Genomic DNA, 25811 nt, shown 5'->3' on the forward strand with positions numbered 1-25811 from the left:
AACCCTCTGGGGCGCCCCTCGGGAACGCAACCCAGACTCCCCACAAGCGCCCTGGGGACCGCTCAGGTTCCTCGGAGCCAGCCTGTACCCCTTTTCTCCTTTGGGCTGGCCTGAGTCTCCTTTCCCTTCTGGACCCTTGGCCCCGAGTCCCTTCAAGCTCCTCGAGCCCCCAACCTGCTGCCCGTTCTCTCCCTTAAACTGTGGCCTGGGTTTGAGTCCCCCCAGAACCCTGGGACCTTGGTTTGCAGCCGTCTCCTTCCTCGAACCCTAAGCCTTCATACCGCTCATCGTCTTGCAGGCCTGAGCCCTCTCTCCCCTCTGATCCTGCTCCTGCCTCAGCCGGAGTGTCCATCGGTCCTCAAAGCCTGGCCAGGACCTGGGTCTTTGCCCACAAGGACCCAGGCCTGCGTTGAATGACCCCCCTTTGGGCCTGGGGCGGCTTCTTGAGGTGCCTTTGCCTTATCTGCTGCCTCGGTCCCTCTGGTTTTCAGGCCCTGCTCACTCCCAGTGCCTTAGGGGCTGTCTCTCACCTTCAGACCCTCTTCTCTTAGACCCGCCCAGACAGCTTCTGCTCTTGACCTGGAGCCCCCACCCCTCAAGCATCAAATGCCTCTCCCGCAGCTTGGGCCCTCTTTGACCCTGGAACCCTGGTTTACCCTTCCCCACTTTGTCCCCCAACCCAGATCTCTCATCAGTATGGTTCCTCCAGCCTCTCTTAACAGACCTGCAATCTCCCCGGAACCCCTGGGTCTCTCTCTTTACTTTCAGTCTTGCACTGTGTTCCACCATTCCCCAGCCTGATGCGGTGACTCTCCACCAGTGCCCTCCTCCCAGCACACCTCACTTTCCCCGTCTTCCCCAGGAGCCTTGCTCCAAGCCCCGGGTGGTTCCCTAACTTCTGTGAACTCTCCCCATGCCCCCCCGCCCCCTTCCTTCTGGAAACAGCCAGTCCTGTCAGTTCTGGTGAACCTGAGGCCTTTTTGGCTTCTGGCCCCCCCACCCCCTTCCCCAGCTCTGTGCTTTCTCCTCTTCAGCACCCAGGGCCACTGTGGCCCCCAGCATAGGATCATTTATTTCTTCATCCTCCACTGCTGTCCCTGGCTTCCAGGGGCCTGAGGCCAGGAAAGGCGTAGTGGGGCTGTGGGGGTGGCAGCTGAAATCTCTGCCATTATCGAGGGCAGGTTGAGGCGTCCCTGGCTGCTGGCGCCACTGAGGCGGCTCTGTCTGGTAAGGCGCTGTGTCTCTGAGGTTTCTGGGGTGTAGGGCAGGAGACCTCTCCCCTGCCCATCCTGGCCGCCCGTGGTGGCACAGGATCGTTGAGGCTTGTGTTTGTGGCACTCTCTCACTGTGATTTCCCCTGTGGTTTTGGTGTTACTACCTTTTCAGAGGGAAGGAAGAGTTTATCACAGTTGAATAGTGGAGTTCTACAGTGTAGTGTGAATTCAGTTCCCTTGAAGGTACAGAGTTTGTTGCCTTCAGTTCATATGGAGTTATAAACAAAACAAAGTATACCTTCAGTGTCCACTTTCAACAAAGCCCACCTCTGGAAAGGGCTTGTTGGGCACTGCATGGGTGTAGAATGTCACTCTTGCCTCTTGCCTGACATGCTGGTTCCCCAGGAAGATGTCTTAGGCCCAAGAGTGTCCATTCCCCCTGGACGGTTGTCATGCATGTAAGTGGAATGGTGAGACTGTGACCGAGTGGACTGGTGAACACACTCGAGTGAGTGAGATCCGTATTGCCCAGCACTGTGGCCACCAGCACCTGTGGCTTGTTAAACAAACCAAAATGAAAAAAAATCAGTGCTTCAGTCACATTTTCAGTGCCCAGTGAGTCTACCGCTGACCTGTCAGCCCCCTCACTGGGCAGTATGGAGAGATGGCAGAAAGGTCCGTTGGACCGCGCTGGTCTACAGCCTTGCAGAAGTATTTGCAAGTGAAACTGATCCTAAAGGAAAGGCTGTGTCACCCGTAGACTGATTCTCCATCCTGGTGTGTTTTCATGCAAATTTGGGAGCCTCCCCAGGTCGGCAGGTTGGCGGTCAGTGTCCCAGAGCGACTTCTGGTGCACGGTAAAGGCTTTGATCCCGCAGCCTCAGCCTTGCCTTTTTCTCCCAGGATGCCCCAGACCTGTAAGTGCCTCCGCCGGATGAGGAGCAACAGGATTTTTCCTGAAGGGCCGCCAGCTTTGGGAGTCTTTGCTGCTCTTTACTTTCCTGTTGTGTTCTCTAGAAGTTTCAGCCCAGCTAAGAAAGGCAATTCTGCATTTTGCTCTGGGCACCCAACTTCTCAGCATCAAAATCTTTCCCCATGGGTAGGCAAAGTCTTTATGGTTCCAAGCCTGTACTTAACACGTACGATGTCTGTGGGATTTGGTTTTTGTGTGTTTTTTAGGGGGGAAGAGGCCACGTACTTTGGGAGTGAGGGGAGGGGCAGATCTTTGCTCTTTAGGTGTGTGATTTATCTCCAAGGATGGTAGGGGAGGAACAGGCGTAGTTAAAGACCAAGCAGATGCTGGGAGGATGGGGAAGGGCTGCCTGGGGAACTGGAACTGGTGTCAGTGTCTGGGTGATTCTGTTCTCCGGAGGACCACGGTGTCCTTTCTTCACAGAAGCACTGGGCATGGCACCGAGGGTGGATGGCCAACCCATTGAATCACAGTTGAATTAATGCTGATTCTTCAAAAGGTTCTCTCTTGAGTTTGAAATTGGGAACAATTGCTTGTGAGCATACTCTGTTGTTCCGGAAGGGGAGGTTTGTTTCTAACGGTGATGGCCCATTTTACAGATGTGTAAATGCAGGCTCGGGGAGGCCCCCAAAGGAGTCAGGCCTTAGTGGCATTCTTAGGTAGGCCTCCTTTACCGAGACCTTGCAGAGAAATGCTTGGAATTGTTCAGAGCACTGACATGAGTGACTGGATTTTCTCCCATCCAGGTCTGAAACTATCGGTTGGAAAGTCAGCATGCCAAGTTTCTGCCCTGAAGTTAACTATGTTGTAAAGTACTTGAGGGCGGGGACCCGAGTCCTATTTCCCTTTATGTCCATGTAACACAATTTTGAATAAGCTTTGCTAACTGTTCGTTAAATAAAAGTAACTAGTTATCAGCTCCTTGTAACCAGGCCCACCTACCCTGGCCACAGTTGCCTTTAGTATTGAGTTGGTAGTGTTTAAAAAAAATTCCCCAAACTGCTCCCTAGAGAACTTTGGCGACACCCTGCCGTCTACATGTCTGCAGGCATCTCTTGCATATGTAATATATACCCTGTCCCAGCCTTCCTGGAGGGCTGGTGAGGGTCTGTCTTCCCAGGAACCTGAAAACTAAGGATTGTAGGTTTATTTGCATATCCACGTGGTCTGCACACTTAGAGAGTTTCCAGAGAGCATTCATTGATCTCCCTCTCATCCCTTTATCATTAACCTTACCCCCCTGGTGAAAGGGACAAGGCTGGACAGAGTCAGAAGAGGGATGCAGGTGCTGGCTGCCATCCCCCTGTGTACCAGCAGTTAGAAGACTAGTGTCTCATGCAGCTTGGTTCTTTCCCCCCTCTGGGCAGGCTGCCCTCCTCTTGAGAGGGTTGTCACTGAGGGCCATCCTTCATTTTCTGTCTTTTTCACATTCATTTGTGGGTGCTTCTGAGAGCCCCCCACTGGGTCTGGAGGGAGTTCTGCGAAGAGTGTTTTATTCGGTCTGTGTCACTGCCACTTCATGTGACCAGTACTTTTTCCCATTTCTTGTAAGTGTGGACCATATTGCCAGCGATCTGCTGGGTCCAGTTAGACCTGGCAAAATCAATCCTGACTGCTGAGGGGAAATGCTCTTGGGTGCTTTATCTTTCTGGGAGGGGAGTGGATTGTCACATCTGTGGGAATTAGACGTTGTAGCCATCTGTGGGAATTAGATGTTGTAATGATGCCACTCAGTAAAGTGAATTCCCAGAGGAAAGGGCATCTGTTGAGAATTCCCACCAGAAATCAGGGAAAATCTTACAGATAAATTTGTTCCTAAAGAACTGCCTTCTGGGGCTCAGGCTGAGGGCAGGGTTCACAGGGTACAGAAAAGATCTGACAAAGAAAGCTCGTTGAAGGAGTGGAGCTGTTGGGACCAGGTTGGCTCTTTCTCTTTGCCAGGTGGAGGTCATTCAAGTCCCCCTGGGGGGTGGGAGGCTCTTTGCTCCAGTGAAATTCCTGGAGAGCCAGGATCTGTTTGCCTGGCTTGTAGGACTTAGGAGTTTGGCCTTGTTTTCCAAGTGCCCTCTGCCAGTTGGCCTGGAGAGAGGGCAGTGCCCGCTGAGGCCCTCTGCCCATGGTGAACTGTCCCCAGACAGCCCTTGGAGCCCGTGTGCTGCGCCATCTTCATCCACAGGTCTTTGGGATGAAATATTCCCCTTTTTTCCGGGTTTTTGTTGGGGGAGTGGGTGACAAAGTGGTCCCCAAGATGCTGGGACATGGCAGTAACTGAAGCTAGGTTAGAACTCCAGAGCCCTACAGAGCCACTTCCAGCCACCCACTCTGGAGGTCCCATAAAGGGCCTCCATGCAGCTGAACAGTGAGGTTCTTCATTCCCAGGCGGGTTTCCCTAACGAACAGTTAACCCCTTTAGCCAGCTACCCTTCCTGGAGAAATAGCTAATTTGCTTCAATTATTTGGTTCTAATGGACAGGGAAGGAGTCCAGGAAGAGTAAGGAAGGGAGGAGCAGAATCCTTGGAAGTGAAATTGGCTTAGCCACACTAATAAATTATTAGGACTTGACAAGTCAGAGTGATTGGCCAGGGCTCAGCTTCTTGCTTGCCTCCAGTTCAGTGTCGCTTGAATGTCTTACTGAATCAGTGAGTCATATGTATAATCGCCCACAATCTGTTATTCCACCATCTTTGTTTTTTAGAAGATTCCAGCATTCAGGGAAGTGATCCTCTCCTGAGTGCATCATTGTGTTGCAGTTATTGGTACCTTGAACCTGGGGGTGTGGAGGCTAAGTTTATGCCAGCCTCTAGGGCACAGATGCCGCTGCCCAGCAAGCTTTGGGCATGGCCTGCCAGCTACAGAGATGACCTACCGCTGCTTCAGAACCTTCCTGTTTGTTTACTTTGGCCTGTGGAGTGTATTTTTGGTGCTTCCATTTTCCCCTTTCTGATGGAACCGTGGCCTCTATTCTTTCACAATAACTGCTTTGCTGATCGTGTGCCCTGGGTAGGAACCCCACATAATCAGAAATGCTGGGAAGGCAGCTGGATTGGTGAATAACAGAATCTGAGGAGGCATCTCATTATGCAGGAGTTAACTCCAAAGAACAAAAAGTTGTTTGCCAGTAAATTATTGTTATGATTGTATGTATTTAGTTTTCCACCAGTAACCCTCCCAATAGTCCAGGGATTGTCTCCCGATTTCCCAGTGGAAGCAGGTGGGAGAGAAAGGCAGAATTTCTTACACACATGGACATGTAGATGGTGATTACAGCCTTTCGGGATAATGTAAATATTGCTTGGGTTTGTTTATGTTGAATGTTGTCCATGTGTGGCACTGTGCAGACAGATGCTTATGGTTGATTTGAGCATTACATGTTTATCCAGATGTGTGGCCCCTTCTCTCTAGCTTTAGGTGAGGTATTTCCACTTGAATAGGCCCAATACTTCCTCCCACCATCCCAGGAGCATCCCAGCTACCTGGGTCTCAGAGTTATTTGAGCCTCCTTTGCTCTCCTCCTCTGGCCACCCTGAGGTCTTGTGAGTTCTCCCATTTCAGGCTCGACTTACCCTCGTTTTTTAGCCACACCCTCTGGTTGTCTTCATGTGGACTTGTTTCTTTTCTGCCTTCAGCCCCGACTGCACAGATTGCCCAGGCCCTTCTTGCTCGTTTCCCAAGGAGCCCCTCAGGGACTGTTCTGTGTGAATTCCTGCCCTGTTTTTACAGCTGCTCATAAGTTACCCAGAGCTTCTGTTAGGTCTTCTGTATATCGGGACCATCCTTTAATTCTTAACACAGTTCTTATTGGCTCTTCCTCTTGGAAAGCACCACTTAGAACTCATTGATCTAGGAAGGCCTTCTAGTTTGTTTCATTAAGTATAGTTGATGCCTCATGTACCATGATTCCAAAATAGAGGTTAGAAGGACGGTTGAGATGTAGTCCTGGGGAGGCAGCAGTGAACAGCCCAGGAGTAGCAGCAGACCAAGTGGGCACACAGCAGTCGGAAAGCGCTCTGGAGAAAGTAGCCCTTAAGCTGGGGTTTAAGGGATGAGTGGAATTCAATCAGCAGGGAAATGAGTAGGCTGTAGGCTCGAAGGAGCAGAGACAGACAGGAGTAGACATTCTGCATCCTATTAAGCTGGATCGGAAGTAGTGTGCATTTTCTGTGTTTCCTCAGTTCCAAGCCTTTCGGGCACACCACAGACTCGGTACCAGCTTCTTTGTGTGTTTGCATGTGTGGGTCTTGGTGGCGCTGGGGGTGTGTGACTTTTACATGGACTGCACAATACACTCTGACCTTAGAAGGGTTAAAAAGTGAAAAATAATGAGCATCTCAGACTTGAGGAAACACAGGTGGGAGACTGCCAGTGTGCTGAGGCATTTGGACTTCATTCTGAGGGTGTGGTGAGCCGTGGAAAGTTGTGAAACAGTGAGAGATAGGATCTGTCTGTCTGCCCTGCTTTCATCGCAGAGACAGCAGGGAGAAGAAAGTGAAGAGGGAGGGAGGACTGAACGGGTTGCTGAATTGCTGAGAAGAGGCAGGTACAGAGGAACTGTGGCCAAAGGGACACGTCATCAGTGGGTTGGGTGAAAAAGAGGGTAGATAGTGAACAGGGGGAGATTTCTGGTCAAGGGAGAGCAGGGAAGCCCATCACAGGGGAGCTTTGTTTGGGGAGTGTGACATCCACACACCCACGACTTGCTCCTGATTATCTCAGCACTTAGGAGCAAGTGTGCACTTGGCCTCTGCTTCTTTGTATCGTTCCTGCATTTGATACTCGGTGTCCAGCTGTATCTGTGGGAGGCCTGGGGAGGCTCTTACTGAGGAGATGGCTGTTTACAGTTGGTTCCCTGGCAGTGTTCTGACACCCACCCTCCCCCAAGATGTTGCCAGTGCTTCGAGGTTTTGTGGCTTTGTATCCAGTGGAGTGGAACCAGCATGAGCTGCCTTATGTTTCAGGGCAGAGTGACAGGCGTGAGCATAATGAATGGAGCCTGACTACTGGGGCTGCAGGTCCACCTGGGACCTGTCCCCAGATGGCTTCAGCCTCACCCCGCCCCTGGCCTGCTTAGTCGGTTAGGATTCGATTCTGGTCAAGGGCATGTACCTCGGTTGCAGGCTGTATCCCTAGGCTCCGGTTGGGGTGAGTGCGGGAGGCAACCAATCGATGTGTCTCTGTCACATTTATGTTTCTCTCTGTCTCCCCCTCCCTTCCTTCCACTCTCTGAAAATCAATGGAAAAAGAATATCCTTGGGTGAGGATTAACAAAAAAAACGGAGCCACCATTTGTGTGGATGACTCGGGTGACTCTGCTGGTCTCTGTTTTCCAGGAGGCGTTCTGTAGGACAAGGGAGAAGGAAAATGCATTAATTAAGGAGCGTGGGAGGCTTGACCAGGGAGGCAAGCTGGCAGAGTGGCTACAGAAACAGGCCCTTGGGGACGCACACCTGGATTTGAGTCTGGGCCCTGTTCCCTATCAACTGGGCCCCCTTGTGTGTGCTACGTAGCAGCTCACTCTTGGAGCTTTGGGTTTCTCATCTGTAAAAGGAGGTAATCGCACTTTTTTAAAAAAAATATACTTTTATTTTATTTTTTTTAAAGAGAGGAAGGGAGAGGGATAGAGAGTCAGAAACATTGATGAGAGAGAAACATCAATCAGCTGCCTCCTGCACAACCCCCACTGGGGATATGCCCGCAACCAAGGTACATGCTCTTGACCGGAATCGAACCTGGGACCCTTAAGCCTGCAGGCTGACGCTCTATTCACTGAGCCAAGCTGGTCCGGGCCTTTTTTTTTAAATCCTCTCTTGAGGATATTTTTTCCATTGATTTTTAGAGAGAGTGAAAGGGAGGGGCGGGGGGAGAGAGAAACATCAATGTGAGACACATTGATTGGTTCCTGAGGTACATCACCTTGACCGGGAGTCAAACCCGAGACCCTCGGTCTATAGGCTGGCGCTCTAACCATTTAGCAAACTGGCCAGGGCATAATTGTACTTCTTGTATCAGTATATTCCGGGAGACTTTAGGGATGTCAACTCTGGACAAGGAGCCATCCCCGAGGAGCCAGTGTTAGAGCAAGTAAACAAACCTTTAGTAAGATGCCTTTTGATAGTGAAAAATGCTAAAACATGATGTGACAGAGTGATGGGGATGGTGGTGGGTGGTTTCATATTAGGTGGGCAGTCCAGTCGAGACCTCAGTGACAGGAAGGAGCCTGTCATGGGGAGGATTAGGGGCGGAGCACATAAGGCAGAGGGAACTGCAGGTGAGGGGGAGGGTAGAGAGGACCCGTAGCCATGGCTTGGGCTTGCTGAGGGGAGGAGATGTGTAAAACAGGCGCACAGTACCTGGTCCTCACGGTCAGCTGGCAGTCTCCTGCTCTGGGCTTTGTGCTGACCCCATGCCCGCCTCTTTCTCCCACCAGTGCACTGTCCAGGTCAAGTTAGAGCTGGGACACCGGGCCCAACTGCGCAAGAAGCCCACCACGGAGGGGTTCACACACGATTGGATGGTGTTCGTCCGCGGCCCCGAGCAATGTGACATCCAGCACTTCGTGGAGAAGGTGGTCTTTTGGCTGCATGACAGCTTCCCCAAGCCCAAGCGTGGTGAGTGGCCCCTGGCTCCCCCTCCCCGCCCAGCCAGGCAGCCCCACAGGATCTAGTGCCTACAACACTAACCAATTTGCGTCACTCCTTGCAAGGCTGGTGTTCACCTTCTCTCCAGGGGCGGTGGGCTCACACTCTGAGGTTCTAGCTTGCACCCCTCGGCATGCCAGTGAGAAGTTTACCGGCCAGCACTTGGTCCTTCTTTGACCCTGTAAAGGTCCTCCTCCCTCCCTTCTGCTCCTTTGCTATGGAGTTCATAGTAGGGAAAACCCAAAGGAACTGATGACTGTGTCTCATGTCATTATTTAGACTCAGGCTCTGAGAAGTCTCCAGAGAAAACAGAGTCAGTGGCCAGTGGGTGGGAATGGGTGGTTTACACCCACTTGGTGAGTAATCAGGAATTGCTTGTTGGGCCTACATTTGATGAGAGATGCCATTTTAAGAACTCATGATACTTGTGAGGGGGGACAAAGCATAAAAGGTGCTCATTTCACCACTGTCTTGTTTCTTTTTTTTTTTTTTTAAATTCTTTTTTTTTTAATTTTTACAGAGAGGAAGGGAGAGGGATAGAGAGTTAGAAACATCGATGAGAGAGAACCATCGATCAACTGCCTCCTGCACACTCCCTACTGGGCATGTGCCCACAACCAAGGTTGCCCTTGACCAGAATCAACCCTGGGACCCTTGAGTCCGCAGGCCGACGCATCGATCAGGTCCTGCACACCTCCTACTGGGGATGTGCCCGCAACCCAGGTACATGCCCTTCACCGGAATCGAACCTGGGACCTTTCAGTCCGCAGGCCGACGCTCTATCCACTGAGCCAAACCGGTTTCGGCTGTCTTGTTTCTTATGTCTTCCTTTCCTGTGTCATAAGTCTCTGTGTCACCTCTCAGACTGTTGTTTGATGAGCACAAGCGCCTCATTCATGTTTTCCACGAAGATTCGGATTTCCTGTGACCTGGCAGTCTGACAGGGCAGAGAGAAGGAGATCAGAGAACACTTCCTGGGGAATTTGACGGGGATCCTCGGAACATAGTTGGTAGCCATCTTATGAGCTCTGTGGGGCCATGTTTGCTCTTCTCATCACTGAGTCCCTGTTGTGAAGCCTGGCATGTCACAGGGGCCCAATAAATATTTCTTGAATGGATGTGTCGATGAAGGCATGAAGGACTTTTTGCTAGCAAAGTGCTTCAGGGTTGGGGAGCCACTGCTGCACTGCTGACCCCTCTCCTTGCAGGACAGGGTTTAGGTGCCCAGGCCTGAGCCGGAAGCCAGCTTGGACAGACCCTATGGGGTCTGGGCCTGGGTCAGCAAGTAGCTGACTTACGTTACAGAAGCAGAAACTTCTGGTTAAGAAGGGAAGGCAACCTGAGATTCCTACTGGCATGGTAGTCATTTCTTTTTCTTCTGGTTTCTTCCATCAGCGTTCAGTTATTTCTTTCCTTCATTTCTCTTTTCCCGAATCTTTTCTCTCCTTTCTCTCTGAGCTGCTTGTAGGAGAGCAGACATGTTACTGACAGCAGATACCTGTAAAGCACCTATTAATAATAATAATAATAATAATACATGGCACTATCAAGCACTTCTTGCAGGGTCATTTGTTTGTTTTATATTTTTATTGATTTCAGAGAGAAAGGGAGAGGGAGAGAGAGATAGAAACATCAATGATGAGAGAGAATCATCGATTGGCTGCCTCCTACATGCCCCCTATTGGGGATCAACCCACAACCCAGGCATGTGCCCTTGACTGGAATCGAACCCGGGACCCTTCAGTCCACAGGCCAATGCTCTGCCCACTGAGCCAAACCACCTAGGGCTCCTGCAGGGCCTTGATTCATTCTCCCCATAGCTCTCCTTTACAGATGGGGAAACAGCCTCCAGTGGGCCAGGTAAGCTGCCTGTACTTAAAGCAGTGGTTCACACACTGGCCTGGGGGCCTTCGTGGTAGTGCTGCCTGTTTGTTTTGGCACCCGGCCATGCCCATTTATTTGGGAGTCCTCTAGGGCCGCTGTTGAGCTTTAACAGCAGAGTAGAAACTGGCTGCCTTTTTCCTGTGAGTTGGGCCCGCCTTGTTTCTCTAGCAGCTTCCACTCCATCTCTTTCACCATCTCCCTTGCTTGTCCTGTTCCCTTTTCTCCCAGTGGACTCAGGATGATTATATCCATTCACCTTTAAACTATTTCATTTTTGCCCCTACAGGGTCAGTAACCAAGCAGCTACTAGAAATAATATTAATAGCGGTCTGCATTTGTCAAGCACTCACTGGTCTGTGTGCTGTGCTCATGACAGCCCTGCAACATGGTACGTCCCAGAATTCCTGCCAGGTAGATGTGGAAACTGAGGTTCAGAGAGGCCCCGTATCCCACTTATGGTCATGTGGAAGCAGCATAGTCTCTGAGTTCCAAGCTCCAAGAAAATGGGTGATGAGTGAGTTCCACTTTCTTAGTGTCAGTTAGTGGGTAGAACTTAAATTAGTAGTTGAATGGTGTTTGCCAAGTCTGCTCACACTGTGTGAAATAGTAAATGTCTGGTTGGCTATTTATTGCGTTGAACTGGGGGGCCAGTTCACTGTCCCTCAGACCGTTGGAGGGCCAGACTATAGTTTAAAAAAAAACTATGAACAAATTCCTATGCACACTGCACATATCTTATTTTGAAGTAAAAAAACAAAATGGGAACAAATACAATATTTGTATTTGCACGTGGCCCGCGGGCCGTAGTTTGAGGACCCCTGGGTTAAAGAGTCAATGAGGCCCTAGCTGGTTTGGCTCAGAGGATAGAGCATTGGCCTGCGTACTAAAGGGTCCCAGGTTCGATCCGGTCAAGGGCATGTACCTTGTTGCAGGCTCCCCCTGGTCAGGGCCCTGATCAGGGCGCATGCAGGAGGCAACCAATCGATGTGTTTCTCTCACATCGATATTTCTCTCTGTCTTTCCCTCTCTCTTCCACTCTTTCTAAAAATCAGTGGAAAAATATCCTTGGGAGAAGATTAAAAAAAATAAAAATAAAAAGAGTGAATGAGTTTCTTACAGGACTTTTGGCTCTGAAATTATATGTTATGTACTTTAAAAAAATATCTTTAAATCAGATAAATACACATAATAGGAACGTGCCCGTGGAAAGTTTCCATTTCTTGGGCCATCACTGTTCACATTGCCCCAGGGCCAGTCTTTCTAGTTTTTTCTTGATTGTGTTCTTCCTGAATACCTTAAGTTAGTGGAAGTGAACTGGCTTCTTAATTCTTGATTTTCAAATTTAAAAAATATTAATTTACCAGCATGAAAAGCTAGACTTTATACTAAACTCCCAACTCCTTTTATTCACTATCTGCTCTAAATGTTTTATAGTTAAGTGATTCATTTTGTGGTGATTGTCCTTGTGACTTTAAATAATGAGCGTACCTGCTTACCTTTTGGATTCTCCACAAAGGCTCACTGTCACCCATTTTAAACAAGTCCTCTGGCTGCCAGGTCTAACTCACAGTTGCTTTGTTCAAAACACCTAAATAGCCACATGCTCCTGTCCTTTTCTATTTTATTTTTCTCTTTAGTACCTTTTAACATATTTATATTACTTACCTTGTTCATCTGAGTTGTGTCCTGCCTCAGTGTGCTGCTATCTCCTTGGTCCTGAAAGGATTAGGTAGGCGCTGCCAGCTTCTGTCAGTATCTTTTGACTTTCTGCTTAGAAAGAGAAGGACATGAGCACCCCTGTCTTTCTTTGAATCTTAGCACCCCTCTTTGACGTTGTTAAAGTTGTTGAACTCAAACCAAGACTTTCACCGGGATCAGAAATTGACTAAAAGATGGAAACCAGTAAGCAGTATTGACTCTGTCCACTGTTGGACTAGTCAGGATGCCAGGTTTTCATTCATTCTCTCTGAACTCTGGGTCACTCACAGAAGAACACTCAAGGTAATGTCAAGGCAGATGGGTTCTTTCTTTATCATTCTTTTTTTAAAAATATATTTTATTGATTTTTCACAGAGAGAAAGGGAGAGAGATAGAGAGCCAGAAACATCGATGAGAGAGAAACACCGATCAGCTGCCTCCCGCACATCCCCCACCGGGGATGTGCCCGCAACCCAGGCACATGCCCCCGACCGGAATCGAACCCGGGACCCTTCAGTCCGCAGGCCGACGCTCCATCCACTGAGCCAAACCGGCTTCGGCTCTTTATCATTCTTGGTTAAAATTCAGTCCTGGGTCTTTTGCTTCATGTTTGGGCCCTAACTTTTTGAATACCCCTTTGCTTCTCCCTTTTCTCCCATTGCATTGTGTCTTCATTATACCTCCACTTTTTTCTATCAATCATTTCATTTAATCAATGGATTTTTCCCGCCCTGAGTATTTCATTCTGGTTCTCTCTGTCTTCCTTCCTCTAATAAGGGCTGGCTCCTCTCAAAGCCACCTCTCTAGTCACCCCACTGGGATGTTCCTTTACTGTTCTCCTAGCGGATTTATTTGTTACCTTACGTTTTGTTTTGTTTTTCTGGAGTAATTTCACAAGTAATATCCCAAGAGATTGATTACTTAGGACAGTGGTCAGCAAACTGCGGCTTGCGAGCCACATGCAGCTCTTTGGCCCCTTGAGTGTGGCTCTTCCACAAAATACCGACTTCTGCGCATGTGCCACGAAGTTTCAATCGCACTGTACATGCGCACTCGCATGTGGTATTTTGTGGAAGATCCACACTCAAGGGGCCACAGAGCTGCATGTGGTTCACCAGCTGCAGTTTGCCAACCACTGACTTAGGCCATTTCCCAAGAAAGGTAAGTGGGAAATGAACTTTTTGACTCCTAGTATGTTTGAAAGTACCATTATTCTGCCCTCACACTGGGGTGCTAGTTTGGCTGAGTATAAAATTCTAGTTTGAGAATTGCTATCGTTTAGAGCTTTGAAAGTATTTGCTTCATAGTCTTCAGAAAAGTCTGATGCAGTTAGGTTCTTGTTTTATTGTAAATGACCTGTTTTTTCTCGAGAAGCATTTAAGCTACTTTTTAAGATATGGGTTCTGAGGGTTTTTTTGTTTTTGTTTTGTTCTTTTCTGTGATGTCCTTCATTTAGCTCCAGAAAGTTTTTTTTTATCTTTGATTATTTCTTTTCATCTATGTATTTTATCTGTTTTCTCTTTCTAGGATGGTTATTACTTCTCTGTGTGTAAATATTTTATCTATAAAATGGAAACAATTGTATTTGCCTCAAGATTGTTGTAAGGATTAAATGAATTAATATGTATCAAGTGCTGATAATAGTACCTGGCACACAGTAGGTGCTTTATAAATATTAGCTGCTGTTAGCATTTGTTTGACCTTCTGAATTGTTTCTTCATGTCTCACCTTTTTCTTTTAAGAAACACGTTTTTTTTTGCTCTACATTCTAGGAAATTTCCTTAGCTTTAGTCTTTGCATGGAATTAAAAAAATTATCAGTACTATATTTGTACTAAAAGCCCTATCTTATTCCCTCATTTTCCCTTTTAAAGTTATTTTTGTTTGGGGGCATATTTTAGACCTGAGGACAATGACTCCAGCTTCTTGTTTTTAAAAATATTTTAAATTGATTTTTAAAGAGAGAGGAAGAGGGATAGGGAGAGATGTGAAAGTGAGAGATGTGAAAGTGAGATATCGAACCAGGGATGATGCTTCAAACATTTCTTTAAAATTCTCACCTGAGGACATTTAAAAAATAATTTGATGAGAGAGAGAGAAAGCAAGCAAGAAAGATTGATAGACTGCTTCCAGTATGCATTCCGATCGGGGATCAAACTTACAACTAGGTATGTGCCCTGACTGGGAATCAAACCCGCAGTGTTTTTCTAAATGAGAAGGGCTTTACTCTGTGTCCAGTTTTTATACTGTAGGCTTTAGCTTCTTCTAGACAGTTGACTCTTCTCCTGAGACATGGAATCACCTGGATTTCCCCATAGGGAAGCTTGAAACTGCTGTGCCTGGAGTGGTGGTGGGTGGCAGGATGAATCCCAGGGCCGTTGTTCAAGTACAGCCTCTATGTTGGCTTTTTTTTTTTAATAACTGCTTTACTAAAATAAAAGTCACACATGATAAAATTCATCCTTTTAATGTGTTTAGTTCAGTGCTTTTAGTGTATTCATAAGTTGTGCAACCATCACCACTCTCATTCCAGAACATTTTCATCATCCCACAAGTAAACAAACTTCTTGCCCATCATTAGCAGTCACTCCCTGTCTTCCTCCCTTCCCCTCTCCAGCTTCTCCTGCCCTTTACTGAATCTGTAGGTGCCACACCCCTTGCCTTTTGGGGATCTGGCATCAGTGGGGCTTTTGCCTACCCTGCAGTGCCCCATGGCACGTACTGGGCCGCAGCTTCCTTTTCCTGTCTCCTTGCCCAGCATGGTCTCATTCACTTTTTTCTTTCCAGAAATTTCTCCATACCTTACATCACCTCCCTCCCCTCTTTACTGTCTATTTCCTATCAAATTTGTCTCACTTTGGTTTCCGTGGGCATCTGCTTGGTCTCTCTTTTTCCCAATTCTGAAAGAATAGATGTTTTTCAGCCTTGCAGTGCCTGTCATGTGATAGGCCTTTGGAGAGATGTTGAGAAATCTACACATCTCTTCCTTTAAAAGGTTTGTAGTCTGGTAGAAACATGGAGATCAGATGTGACATATAATCTTTTAAAAAATATTAGATAGAGAGGAAGGGGGAGGGAGAGAGAAACATCAATGTGAGAGCTGCCTCCTGCACACCCCCCTCTGGGGACTGAACCCACGAACTAGGCATGTGCCCTGACTGGGAAACAAATCAGCAATCTTTTGGTGCATGGAATGACACTCAAACAGCTGAGCCACAGCAGCCAGGGCATAACATGTACTCTTGAAAAGATAACTACCCTCAGAAGAAGTAGGTGACCTGGAAGTCAGAGACTAAGGGAAGCCAGGTCAGGCCTCGCAAGGAAGTGGGCCCTGACTTGGACCTTGATGGCGGACGGGAGTTAGACTGGGGGTGGAGGGTGGAGTTGGGAGCAGAACTGCAGACCACTGCCTTGCCTATGCATTTCATCTGTTCCTCTGCTGTAGGCTATTGTGCACTGAAGACAGGCCCCCCTTCCTCTCTGCTCTACTTCCATTTCCTCCTTGGATTCAGATTAATTTAACAAGTATTTGGGTGCCTGCCAGGTGCCCACCCCGTGCTAGACTACAGGGGCTTATGGTTGGTGGGATTGGGCAGAGCATTAGGCAGGCAGCTTTCATGCAGCTGGAGAGACTCCACTTGCTCTCTCAGTTCTCTCAAACAGGGTCCAGAGGTTCAGAGAGAGGCAGGCCATGACCTGGCCTCCCAGTCCAGTTTAATTTTTGCTCCTGGTCCATCCCTTTACTTTGGTGCAGAACCTGAAGGAGCGTGGCATGTGGTTCTCTCAGCAGTATCTGACAGATTCTTGTTGAAAAAAATTTTTAAATATATTTTTTATTGTTGATAGTATTACAGCTATTTTCCATTTTTATTGAATGTTTTTGAAAGATTTGGCTCTGGTCCTGGCCCTGGGCATGTGACAGTAAGTGAAATAGAGCTGATATAAGAATTGAGAAAGGTGGCAGAGTAAACATGGAAGTCCTGTGATTGAGTGACACAGGATGCAGGAGGCCTGTGGGAGGGAACCATGACCTGGAAATGGGGTTGGGGCTCAGAGCAGGGGTCCTGGAGGAAGTGATCTGAGAGTTTCAGCGGGACTAAATCTTAGGACCTGAGTTTGGGCTGAGAAGAGATGAGGCTGGAGGTGATGCACTGCCCCGAAGTCCCCCTTGAGGGGCTCGAAGTCGGGGAGCCATCATGGGACAGTCAGGCTTGCAGAGGATGCTCAGGAGTGAGCCTGAGGCAGGATGGCTAGTGAGTCACTGGGTAGTGACCCACACAGAGTGCCAGGCATGAAGGGTGCGTTGCAGAGCAGTATGAAGGTGGAGCTTGTAGTGCTTGGCATAGGTGATCTGTGGAAGAGGGAGAGTCTCAGTCCTCAGTCCTTGGGTGAGTGGTGGACAGCCTGTGTTCTGAGCTGTGAGACCCTGGAGGAGGTGTAGGTTTAGGAGGGTATGAATAGGTGATTTGGGGCAGGCTATATTTGAGGTGCCCATCCAGCATCCATGGAGGATATCCAAGGAACAGAAGGGGACTAGCTGGAATAGAGATTCAGGCCTAGGTCACCCAAGACGGTGCCCATCTCTGGGGCCAGCAGGGTTTCCCATCCCCTGCTCCCCTGGGGTTTGTAGACTGAGGTCCAAACAAGGCTGTCTGACCAGCCCTGCTGTGGAGGGTCAATAATGACTTCAAGCCCACCCTGCTTGCCAGTTTTCTTTGGGTAGATGAGATATTTGAATACATGATATTAGATAGGATATTTGAGAGCTGAAAAAAGATATATTTTTAAAAAGTCTTAGTGTTTTAATTTAAAAGACTCATGTTTCATTTTATTCCATATACTGTGTTTTAGCAATTTCTGGCCTACTTAGGAATTATCTGACTGATACAGGTATAGGTGCATAAATAAAGTTTTTAACAATTGGCAGGATTTTTCCTGTCTCCCAGTAGTGGTTGCCTCTGGGGACAGAGGGGTGGAGGACAGGGGTGATTTAATCTGTACTGTTCTGATTGTTTTTTCCTTAAAAGTGGGAGAACAATATTTTCACGTTTCTTGCATAATGACAGCATATATGTCAAAACATTGTCAGTACATTCTGGAGGGTGAGATTGTGGGAGACTCTTTTACTTGTACATTGCTGTTCTTCTGGTTTCAACTTAAAAAAAATTCCTGGGGTTAATGAATCTCTCTGTTCACATCACTCAGACAGTTGGGAATGCTTTTGTTAGGTGCTCAAATGGACCCAGGAGAGAATCCCAGCTGAGACCAGGCCATCTCCTCTGGGCATCAGTTCACGTGTCTGAGGGAGCGGTGGAGACAGGTAGATGCTGTAGTGTGCACTCTCTTCCCTGGGAGACCAGGGACCCACGGGGTCTCCCACTTCATACATGTCATACTGACTGCCCTGAGTCAGTTGAACTTGTGTGACCTGTAGCCAGCACTGGCTGCTCTGCCTTAGCTAGTCTCATGTCCTTTCCCACTCTCCCACCATGGCATATCAGGGTCACCTTTCTTCTGTTCTGCTCCTTTGATTCCCCATGACCTCTTTGGCATGGAATTAGGCAGAGGATTCATTACTCACAGGGAAACTGGCTTGCTGAAAAGCCATGCTCTGGCGGGGCCAGTGAGCCCCAGAGAGGAGGCGCAGAACGTGGCGGGCCTACTGCTGCTGGTGGTGAGGCCTTTGAATGATCAGGAAGCTGACAGATGCCTTTTCCCTTTCTTTTTAGTGTGTAAGGAGCCCCCATACAAAGTGGAGGAGTCGGGTTACGCTGGCTTCATCATGCCCATCGAGGTGCACTTCAAAAACAAGGTAGGATCCCGGAAGTGGCAACAGGAAGCATGCACATTTCACAAAAGAGGAAGTAGAATCAGTGACACAGCGCTGAGGGAATGCTGGGATTACTGTTAGCGGAGATGTTCACACTAAAGTCCTGGTTTTGAAGGGTTTCTGCCTCTCCAGTGGGAGATGGGGGCTGGGAAAATGGGCACCAACGGCAGTTGGGAGTGCAAGTGTTTGTGACCTCTCCGGGATCACCTGAAAGTGCATGCATTCCCTAAGTCAGCAGTGACATTCCATGATGGCTAGATTTGTGGATGGTTCTAGAGGCTTAGTACAGGACTGTGATTAGTGCAAAGATCTGGAGATTATCTAAATGTCTGACAGTAGGCGATTGGTTAAAGTTATGGTATATCTCCTGAATAGACTCTTTGATGATCTGGGTGGGGGAGGGAAGTTTTTAATATTATTGAATGAAAAAGCAAGGACTTTTCCAGCCAATATACACAATATAGGAAATAGGAAAAAAGAATTACTGTATACATTAAAAATGTTAACAGGTAATGTGGGTGGTAGGATTATAAGGTGTTTTTCTTTTCCTCCATGTATATTTTATAAACATTTACAGTGAATATATATTGATAACTATTAGTCCATTTGGGATGGTATAACAAAATACCACAGACTGGGTGGCTTATAAACAACAGAAGTTTATTGCTCACAGTTCTGGAGGCTAGAAGTCCAAGATCAAGTGCCGGCCCCTCTTCCCAGTTACAGACTTCTTTCTGTGTCCTTACATGGAAGAAGGGGTGAGAGCCTTTAGGAGTCTCTTTTATAAGGGCACTAAACCCATTCATGGGGGCTCCACCCTTAGGACAAAATCACCTCCCAGAGGCCCCCACTTCCCAACACTGTCACCTTTGGGGGTTAGGATTTCAACAAGTGAATTTGGGGGGGACAGATTCAGACTATAGTTTTAGGTTTTTTTAAAGCCTAATAATTACAATTAAAGAGCTTTCCTGAACTTCCTTCTGCTCCTTCTCACAGACACCTTTCCTGGCTTGGAGGTGGTTTGGCCTTGGTTGGGTGCTTTTTCACAAGCACAGCTGGACTGGCTGCAGGCAGCTCCTCTGTCTTTCAGGAAGGATATCTCCCTGTGAGGCCTGTGGATGCCACCACTTCCTTAATGAGTTCTTTTTTCATGCCTGGCTGTTCTGCAAACCACCTGGTGTCAAGGACCTCTGGGGATGGCACTCAGGTGTGCTGCCCCACTGGGAGCTGAGGGACATTTCAACAAGTGCAGCAAAGTGGGAGTCGACTCTGTGACCATCTGGGGGCCACTTCTCAGAAGCCTGGGCCACCAAGGCTTTCGTGGAAGCAAGGCCTGAGAGTCCTGGTGTCCGGCCACCCTTGAGAGCAGAGCCCAACCTGTCTGCGCCAGGAAAAGGCTGTGCCCTAACATTTCAGCAGGGCGTCTGGAGGAGGTGCAGAGGAGATGGGGATAGTCTTCCAAGGACCTGATTATGGAGGCCAGGCAAGGGCGTGTGGAGGCAGGAGAACTGATGCAGGGGACTCAGTCCTGGTACAGGTGTCACCAGGCTCTCCAGTTCCCTGTGGAAAGGGATGATGAAAGTACCCCCTGGGTGGTTCAAGAGACAGTCCATCTGCAGAAAACGCCAACAGTCTTGTACATTGGCATTCTAGGGCCAGACAGTGGTGATGGAATCCTTGAAGCTAGCTAAGCTAATCTCTGGGTTTCAATTCAACTCCTTTGAGGCTTAGAAGCAGTTTTGGGTCCCACATATCAGCGAGCTTTGGTGTGCCCTTGGGTGACTTGTCTGGTCCCCGACACGCAGTCCTTTCTCTCCCTCCTGAAGGCATGTTTGCAGTCACCTGGGCTCTGGCAGTGTTCACTAGGGCCCTGATGGTGTCCACTCGATTTCCCGCTGTCCCTGTTTCTTTGTGAGGCCCAGGGGTCTGCTGGGAGGCTCCTGCTGTCCCCAGGGGTGTGGTGTGCCATGCTGAAGCTGGGCAGTACACAGAGGTGGCCAGTTGGTCTTAGCGCCCCTTCTCCTGGCACAGGGGATCTTTGCTGATGTTCAGATTCTCCAGAGAGAATGGAGAGAGGTGAGGCAGGTGGTATTTCTGCTCAGCCAGGACCTTTCCCTGTGGTGGCTTCTGCAGCCTCTTAGTACCTCAGACCTCTCATGTGGATGGTGGGGAGGCACCCAGGTTCTCCCTCAAAAGGGGCACCTAGGGAAGTGGTGACTCTTTGGGGCAGCTCTTCTCAATCCTTACCTGAGGAGTGCTTTCCTGGGTTTTGCCATCCAGACTTCAGGGCCATTCCTATACTGAGTCCCTGAGGTGTTCTACCCCTATGTTCCTGTCCCGGTAGGGAAGGGAACAGGTGGGTCTCTGACCATAGGACTTGTCCCTGCTAGGTACAGCGTCCTCACATACACTGGGGCATTGAGGGGCAGAGGACCTCTCCGAGGGTGTCCTGATCTTTCAGATTCTTTGGGCTTGCTTACTTAGGGGTGCTGGATGCGTGCCTGTGTGCGCATGTCTTCCACAGGCAGTGAAGGACCCTGTGCTTCTCTTTAATTGCCTCTTTCCTTTGTGAGGCCCTGAGGTGCTGCTCTTCTGAAGGAGCATGTGTGCATCTTATCAACCTGAGCATCCAGCAGTCACGGCAGCAACTGGTTTTGGGTTAAGGATTTTTGTTCTGGTCCAGTTTTTTAGTTGTAATTTAATACAGCAGAATTTTCCCATTTTAGGTGTAGGTTTTTCAGATTTCAGCATGTGTTTTTCATTTGAACCCTGTTGTTGGTGGATGACTGGTTTTTCTGTAACAAAAAAAGGTCACGTTCCTAGGTTTACTTGTCTGACCAGTTCCTATAGAGGCTGTGTAGCCAGACTGCCACTGTGGGCCTATTCTCAGAATTGCAGCATCTTTTCTCAGGATGTTGGACGCTGTGCTCTGCAGGCTGCTCGCTTGAGTCCTCTATTCCTGATGGTGGTTTTGTCCTCAGAGATGGACTCTGCGCACACAAGGGGTCTGGGATACAGTGAAGGTACTAAGTGGGTTTTTAGCGTACTGTGCTAAATGGGTACTTGTCTCCAAACAAGCCCTGGAGCAAGGTGATGTCCCCATTCTATGGAAGAAGCTTCTGGATACTCAGTCACAGGCTCAAGGCCACACAGTAAGTTGCGGAGTTGGGATTTGAACCAGCAGAGTATGTAGTCCTATATGCACACCTGAGACATGCTTGACCTAGAGCAACAGCTGTTCATGGATTCTGGTTTTTGGTGACTTCTGGGTGACAGGGACAGTATGATTTTATGTATTGTGTTTTGCAGATGTCTAATTGTGGGTTCCTGCTTTGGACGTTTTGTAAAGATCAGAGAGTTGTGGAAAAGTGAATGGTGGTTCATTGCAAAAGTAGCTTGTACAGGTTTGGAGTAGTGTTGGAAACAGGGTCATCATGAATGGATCCACTGGTGATTTTTCTGCCCTGATGTAGGCAATGGTTGCATTTGGTTTTCAGCCATGACTTAGTCCTCTGCTGTATGTAAGGTAAGTGGGTTTTTGAAGTGGGAAGTGGCTCTGTGCACAGGTTACTTCTCTGGGCCTCAGTCCCTCCATGAGATGGACTTCCTAATTGTGTCAGCTTCTCAAGGCTGTTAAGAAGATTCACAGAGAGATGGACAGTGAGGTCCTGGGCCCAGTACCCTGCACATATGCATTTCATTAGTTTTGTGCTGTTGTTGATGCTGAAGTGTTTTTGCCTCTTTCCAGTAAATCTGGGTAAGAGAGGTGAGTGGACAAAGCAGTCTTGGAGGCTTCCAGGCCCAGTGGAGGTTGAGGTCCCAGAGATGAAGAAAGATGACTGGCTTCTCTGGTGAACAGGGTTGCTCTACACCCAGGACAGAAAAGGCGCTTTCGCAGACTCAGGCGGTTCTCTCATGTAAGCGTAAGATGTGTTTAACCACATTAGCTCCTGAAGGTGGCATCGACAGTGAGATGAAGGAATTCTATTTTACATGATGTTTGGCACTAGAACTTACATAAGGACAACGTTTGACCTGTTGGCAGGACGCTCTTTTAGAGATAACCACTCCTTTCCCCCAAGGGAAAAAATGAGGGTGGGGCTTTGATTACAAAAATAACATTTGAGCATCATTAAACTGTTTTTACTCTGCTTGCTGCTTCTGACACCAAGTGAAAGGTTTTGTTTTCCTTCTGAAACCAAATGCACGCTGCCTTTTCCAGCACCTCTTCTCCAATTCTTTGATTCTCTAGGCACTGGTGGTGTCCAGCAGTACATTTACTTCTCATGCCATCTGCCTAGAGTTACCACAGACCCTACAGGGTAAGGGCTCAGCCCCACAGAAATGCCTCCACTTCTACAAATTAAGGGTTCCCATGAACCCCTCCTAAAGTTTTATAATTTGCTAGAACAGCCCACAAAACTCTGATAAACATTTTACTTACTGTTATCATTTATTATAGGGGATACAATTCAGGAACAGCCAGATGGGAGAGATGAATGGGGCAAAGTATGGTGTAGGGATACAGAGCTTCCAGGTACACCACCCTCCCAGCATTGCACATGTTCACCTCCCTGGAAATTCTCCGAACCCTGTTGTTTAGGGGTTTTTATAGAGGTTTCATTATACAGACACGATTGATTAGATCATTGGCCATTGGTGATTAACTCAATTCCCAGCTCTTCTTCTCCCCCCAGAGGTTGAAGGTGGGGCTGAAAGTTCTGAGCTTCTAATTAAGGCTTAGTCTTTCTGGGGACCAGCCCAATCCCAAGGCTGTCTAGGGGCCCACCAGAAGTCACCTCATTACAACAAACGATGCTCCAGTCATCCCTATCACTCAGGAAATTCCAAGGTTTTATCTCTGTCGCAGGAAATGGAGACAGAGACCAAATACTTTTCTATGAGACCATAATTATAAAAAAAATGATTGAGGTGAATCACATAACATAGTTAATCATTTTAAAGTGTACAGTTCATTGGCATTTAGTGCCTCATGATGATGTGCAACCACTGCCTCTGGTTTCAAAATTTTCATCTCCCTATTCTCCCCACTCCCACCTTCTGGCAACCTGTGATCTGCTTTCTGTTCTATGGATTTACCTGTTCTAGACATTTCATGTAAAAATAATCATACAATATGTGTCCTGTTGTGTCTGACTTCTTTCACTTAGTGTAATGTTTCCGAGGTTCAGCCATGTTATAGTATGTATCAGGGCTTCATTCCTGTTTATGCCTGGGTAACATTCTGTTGCATAGATACACAGTTGATTCTAATACTCAGAATAGTGCCCTAGCTGGTTTGGCTCAGTGGATAGAGCGTCGGCCTGCACACTCAAGGGTCCCAGGTTCGGTTCCGGTCAAGGGCATGTACCTTGGTTGCGGGCACATCCCCAGTAGGGAGTGTGCAGGAGGCAGCTGATCGAGTTTCTCTCTCATCGATGTTTCTCTCTCATCGATGTTTCTAACTCTCTATCCCTCTCCCTTCCTCTCTGTAAAAAACCAATAAAATATATTAAAAACAAAAATTAATACTCAGAATAGTTATATTCTGTAAAGTCACCAAGTACATGGGATTAGTGAAAACGACTGTTGTTACAAGGGGGAATTTGGGATTAGTTTCCTGCAAGTCCAGCGGTTCTCAACTTGTAAGTCGGGACCCCTTTGGGGGTCGAACGACCCTTTCACAGGGGTTGCCTAAGACCATCGGAAAACATATATAATTACATATTGTTTTTGTGATTAATCACTATGCTTTAATTATGTTCAATTTGTAACAGTGAAATTGGGGGTCACCACAACATGAGGAACTGTATGGGTCAAGGCATTAGGAAGGTTGAGAACCATTGCTCTAGACAGTGTTTTCATTAATTGATCAGTGCATAACCTGTGTTGTGTGTGTTTTGGTTTAAAGGCACCTTACTTAATATACATTGTTGATTCATTAACATCGAACTCAGCCAACAGCACTATAATTCATGCTTGAACCAAGCTTATATAAAAAATGTACTTGTAAGGCATGTTATAGCCTTCCTGTGCTTAGGAACTGTTGACAGCACTTCAGCACTATGCTTGGGGCCGTTTCAGCTAGCAAAATCACCAACAAAAAGCACAACAGTAGAAAAAACACTGGCACGAAATATACTAGGACACTTGTTTACAGTCTGAGAGCTGAAATAAGAAGTCTGAGTGGGGAATGAGTTTGTTGGATGACTCAAAGTTTTCACCACAATGTTTATGTCTGTGAGTGTGGAAACCACGAGTGCTGGTTTAGGTTATCAATAAAATTTAGTGGGATTCAGGAATTATGAAGATCAGCTGTACCACCTACTTGCTGCTATGAAAGGTGCTGCTGTGATCATATCTGTGCATGTACTAGTATGTGTTTGAGGTCCAGTTTTCAGTTCTTTTGTGTGGATACCTAGGAACGGAATAGCCGGGTCAGATGGTAATTTGCTGCACCATTTCATGTTCCCACCAGCAGTATCTGAGGGTTCCTATTTTTCTACGTCCTTCTCAGTGCTTGTAATTTTTCTGTTTTTTTTGTTGTGTTATAGCCATACTGGTGGTTATGGAGGCTCATCTGTGTTGTAGTGAGTATCAATGCTTCATTCCTTTTTAAGGCTGAATAATATTCCATGGTGTGGATGCACCACATTTGCATATCCATCCAACTATCCTGGACACTTGGGTTGCTTCCATGTGTTAGATCAGTGGTTCTCAACTTTCCTAATGCCGCGACCCTTTTTTTAAAAAAAACACCCAAACATATTTATGTATTGACTTTAGAGAGGAAGGGAGAATGAGAGAGAGAGATAGAAACATCAATGATGAGAGAGAATCATTGATTGTAATACAGTTCCTCATGTTGTGGTGACCCCATTTCATTGTTACAAATTGAACATCATTAAAGCACAGTGATTAATCACAAAAACAATATGTAATTATATATGTGTTTTCTGATGGTCTTAGGCGACCCCTGTGAAAGGGTTGTTCGATCCCCAAAGGGGTCGCAACCTACAGGTTGAGAACCACTGTTTTTGATACTGTGAATAATGCTGGTATGATCATGAGTAAACAGATTATTTCCTTGAGACCCCTGCTTTCAATTCTTTTGGGCATATACTGAGAAGTTTATTTGCTAGGTGGTCTGATAAATATTTTTTTAAAAATAAATCTTTATTGTTCAGATTATTACAGTTGTTCCTCTTTTTCCCCCCCATAGCTCCCCTCCACCCATTTCCCACCCCACCCTCTGCCCTTACCCCCCCACTGTCCTCATCCATAGGTGTACGATTTTTGTCCAGTCTCTTTCTGCACCCCCGCACCCCTTTCCCTCCCGAGAATTGTCAGTCCACTCCCTTTCTATGCCCATGATTCTATTATATTCACCAGTCTATTCTGTTCATCAGATTATTTATTCACTTGATTTTTAGTTTCACTTGTTGATAGATGTGTATTTGTTGTTCATAATTTTTATCTTTACCTTTTTCTTATTCTTCCTCTTCTTAAAGAATACCTTTCAGCATTTACTATAATACTGGTTTGGTGGTGATGCACTCCTTTAGCTTTTTCTTTTC

At 47.4% G+C, this 25811-nt stretch overlaps 1 protein-coding gene across 4 annotated transcripts in view; it reads left to right on the top strand.

The window, feature by feature from the left end:
• Nucleotides 1-8573: 8573 nt before the first annotated feature.
• MLLT1 (myeloid/lymphoid or mixed-lineage leukemia; translocated to, 1) overlaps nt 8574-25811 on the top strand; it is a 65663-nt gene continuing 48425 nt past the window's right edge. For 3 of the 4 annotated variants that reach the window (XM_006764228.2, XM_006764230.2, XM_006764229.2), the window contains exons 1-2: nt 8574-8793; nt 18134-18216. In XM_006764228.2, coding sequence (XP_006764291.1) covers nt 8589-8793; nt 18134-18216 — 288 coding nt within the window. In that variant the 5' untranslated portion in view covers nt 8574-8588. The remainder of the gene's footprint in view (nt 8794-18133; nt 18217-25811) is intronic. The other variant, XM_006764231.2, reaches the window with a different exon arrangement.

Source organism: Myotis davidii, unplaced genomic scaffold (assembly GCF_000327345.1).
Source record: "Myotis davidii unplaced genomic scaffold, ASM32734v1 scaffold341, whole genome shotgun sequence".
Lineage (NCBI taxonomy): Eukaryota > Metazoa > Chordata > Mammalia > Chiroptera > Vespertilionidae > Myotis > Myotis davidii.